The 3,774-nt window shown below is 38.8% G+C and overlaps 1 protein-coding gene across 2 annotated transcripts in view; it reads right to left on the reverse strand.

Annotated features, from left to right (window-relative positions):
• Positions 1-3,774, reverse strand: part of trpc1 (transient receptor potential cation channel, subfamily C, member 1) — a 39,304-nt gene that overhangs the window by 10,096 nt on the left and 25,434 nt on the right. For both annotated transcript variants that reach the window (XM_008396805.2, XM_008396806.2), the window contains exon 7: positions 995-1,331. In XM_008396805.2, coding sequence (XP_008395027.1) covers positions 995-1,331 — 337 coding nt within the window. The remainder of the gene's footprint in view (positions 1-994; positions 1,332-3,774) is intronic.

Genomic DNA, 3,774 nt, shown 5'->3' on the forward strand with positions numbered 1-3,774 from the left:
GGGGGGAAGCAGGATTTTACAGCCACTTACAAACATCCCAGCAAGAAGCCAGAGCCATTAACAAGACCCAAAGTGCATGATGATAATGGCTTCTTGGCAGACGGGGAAGGTAGGGAGGGAGGTTGCTCTCCAGAGACGGTCCATTTATAAATGTGACTTTTTAGCTGCCTCTGATAAGCAAGTAGGGGCATATAATTTTGGTGTCTTGCACAAATATTCATGCTGCAAGAGCTGGAAATCTTTTACTTTTCTAAATGCATATAATGCATTTTATTAGGACATAACGTGATAGACCAAAATAAAAGTCGAGGGAAAATAATAACTTGTTTTGCAACTGTGGCGTGCAGTTGAATTCAGAGCCAGGATAGTTAGTAATTTACTAACTGCTGGTTTGTAGCTACAGCTGCCCTGGGGCAGACTGACAGAAGCAAGGCTGCAATTTTGCACCAGCAGCCCTTCTGACCAACAGAAGTGTGGGTGAAGTATCTTGCCCAGGGACAGAAACTACGAGGGTGGGCGGACTGGGAATCGAACCACCAGTCCTCCCTCGCCCCTATTTGTCTATGAGCTTTGCAAAAATTTAAATAGTTAGATGTTGTCAAATTTTCTTTGCTAAAATAATTACGACTCTGTCAGATTAGTGTTTGCGAACATCAGTTTCAGTGACTTGATTTGTGTTTGGACTTTGATTAGACCATTCAAGCCCCTGATTACAAGCCCATGATTATTTTTCCTGCTGTAAGCTGAATCTTTCTTGAAATCTAAGATCTGTTGAATCTTTTAACAGATTTTCTTCCATCTTCTCATCAACACCTCTGACCAACCTACCTGTTCTTGGCAGCATGATGCTGCCACCACCACTTTTCATCATGTAGATTATATTCAGGGTGATGCTCACTATTAGTTTTCCTCTACACATTTTAGACCTCTTTTGTTTGTTATGTATTCATACCAAACCACACCTAATGCATCCTTCATCAGATAGATACCTTACCTATTATCCAGAGGATCAGCAGGTAATCAATCATCTCGAGTGGGGGGCCCATCATGTTCTTCTTGCCCTCATTGTAGACCAGAGAGTACAGGTTGAGCAGCAGCAGGAAGGTGAAATAAGAGGCGCTGTGGATGATGAACTTCACGAACGGCGTGTGGATTATCTGGCCGACTCGGGAGCGGGGCACCAGCAGGTAGCAGATGGAGAGGAGCGGCCAGAGCAGTGCCAGGCTCAGGACCGTGACCATCTTCAAACAGGTGTGCTTCCGTCGGTAGCTGGCCATCTCTCCGAACCAGACGGTGTTGAGGAACTGCTGACAGTTGGACTGAGCCACGAACTGTGAAGACGGACAACACAGGAATTGACAGACATAAGAAAAAAAAAAAATAATAATAAGACTGTTTTTTAAAGCATCACTTTTATTCTTATTTACAACTATGCTTAACTTTGGGTCAATCAATCACGTTAAACCCCAATGAAATATTGTGATATTCAATTAATCACATGTGTTCTCTGATTTAAAGCACCTTTTGAAAATAACAAGCTAGTACTAAATATACTTTTCATTAAGTCCACAGTTCTGTATTAAAATGTTTTCTATTTATTGGTCTGATTAAATATTGTAATTTTAATGTCATGTTTTCATTAGCTGTAAAAGGAAAATCCTCATAATTAACAGCAATAAAGGCTTGAAAACACCAGTCTGTGTGTAATTAATCTACATAATGTGTTTCACTTGGTAAGTCACTAAGATGGATGATGTTTTCAATAATATTCCGATTTCTTGATTATGGCTACACACAAAGCTTTGAGAGTGTAAGAAAATATTTTTTTTTAATTTCAGAAGTGTAAATATGTTTCCTTTGATGTGAGAGCACACTTATGTCCTGTATATCAGTGGTCGCCAACCTTTTAATTACCGCGGACTGGTCAAGACTTGGAAAATTGTGCTTTTAAGTACCCATTATTAAATCTACTTAAGTAAAGTACAGATACACAAAAATTGTACTTAAGTACAGTAACAAAGTACTTGTACTTCGTTACTTTCCACCACTGGTTATTTGTTATGTAACTGAGTTAAAAGCATAGTGATTACTAGGGGCAGATCTACTGGGGTGGTATGGGGTGGCAGTTGCCACCCCAAATGAGAGCCTTGCCACCCCTGTTGCCACCCCGGCTAGCGACAATGAATTCAATAAATAGTTATGGCTGGTGACTTTAATTGTGCAGTGAACGCATCTCTGGACAGGTCCTCTTCTGCAAAACTGCCGAACCCAAAAGATTCAGCTGTCCTAAAAAATGTATGCATGGACACTGGTTTGATATATATTTGGCGACATTTAAATCCTAAAGCAAGGGACTATACATTTTATTCACATCCCCATAATATTTATTCCAGATTGGATTGTTTTTTTATCCCGAGGTTGCTTYTACATTCTGTTCGAAGCTSTARCATAGACCCCATAKGTTTKTCGGACCATGCACCAGTAGTTTTAGATGTYGATCCATTATTTCGTATCCCTAGAACYTTCACCTGSAAATTCAATACATCCTTTTTAGATAATAAATCCTTTTGCAACTTTGTCCGGAGTAACCTATCGACAACAAAAACTCTCCTGTATCTTCTGCTATAATCTGGGATGCAGCAAAAGCCACTTTGCGTGGTCATCTTATAGTTCTCACCAAAAAGCGGCTCTAGTAGAGAGGAGAACCGGCCTTGAAAGSGAGTTGATCCGACTGGAGCAAATACACAGTCACCAACATTGTCCAATTTAAAGGGACGAATGGCTGTTAAGTCTGAGCTTAATATAGACTACACTTGTCAAGTTCAGAAAACACTACATTATACAAAACAGAAATACTAATAAGTCCAGTCGCATGCTTTCCCATTTATTGAAAAATCAAGATAGTAGTCTCTTAATTAATATGATAAGAATGCAGAACAAGGACATTACATACAACCAGTGGTGGAGAAAGTACTCAAAAAATTTACTCAAGTAAAAGTAAAAGTACCACATTAACATTTGTACTTAAGTAAAAGTAAAAAAGTACTGGCTTTTAAAAATACTTAAGTATTAAAAGTAAAAGTACTTGCTGAATGGTTTACCTAATCGCTAATATCATTAAGTGTACCAATTGTATTTAATTTGAATACATTAGAAATGTGCCATTTTAAGGAACAATGCCACAGATAAAGCAAGTTTTTATTGTGTTTACTCTCTGTAACATAGTTTAGACTTAGATATGTGATTCTATGCATCATAATTTCAGGGATAGAAACATCTGGTCTCCTGTCCTAACAATGAACTTCACTTTTTTTTTGCCAATAGTGGCATTTATTTTTAAAGAAACAACAACAGAAAGGGGATGGAAAGAAGGTGGGTGGGAGAGGACAGGCAACCAAAGAGTCAGTATCAGTGTTGTCGTCAAGACCACCAACCCAAGACCAAGTCAAGACCAGCACCCCATGCTATGTGACACAGAAAAATTAACTTTTACCTATTCAAATTGCTTCTCAAATTGATCTGAAAGATCCACATTCCCATAAAAAAACTAGATATTAAATACTTAGAGCTGAAATAAATTTAATCAGTAAAGATCCTTCCGGAAGAATCGGATCGTTCCTGAATGTCATATCACTATATTGCACTTTGGTACCAGCGTTGTCCCATATGTGCGACACCTCAGTCAACATCTCCACACAATAATTCAGGGCATGAGTGACAACTTTTTTTCATCGCAGATGCAACATATGTGTCTCTGTACAGCTAGCTTTGCTA

Source organism: Poecilia reticulata, linkage group LG20 (genome assembly GCF_000633615.1).
Source record: "Poecilia reticulata strain Guanapo linkage group LG20, Guppy_female_1.0+MT, whole genome shotgun sequence".
NCBI lineage: Eukaryota > Metazoa > Chordata > Actinopteri > Cyprinodontiformes > Poeciliidae > Poecilia > Poecilia reticulata.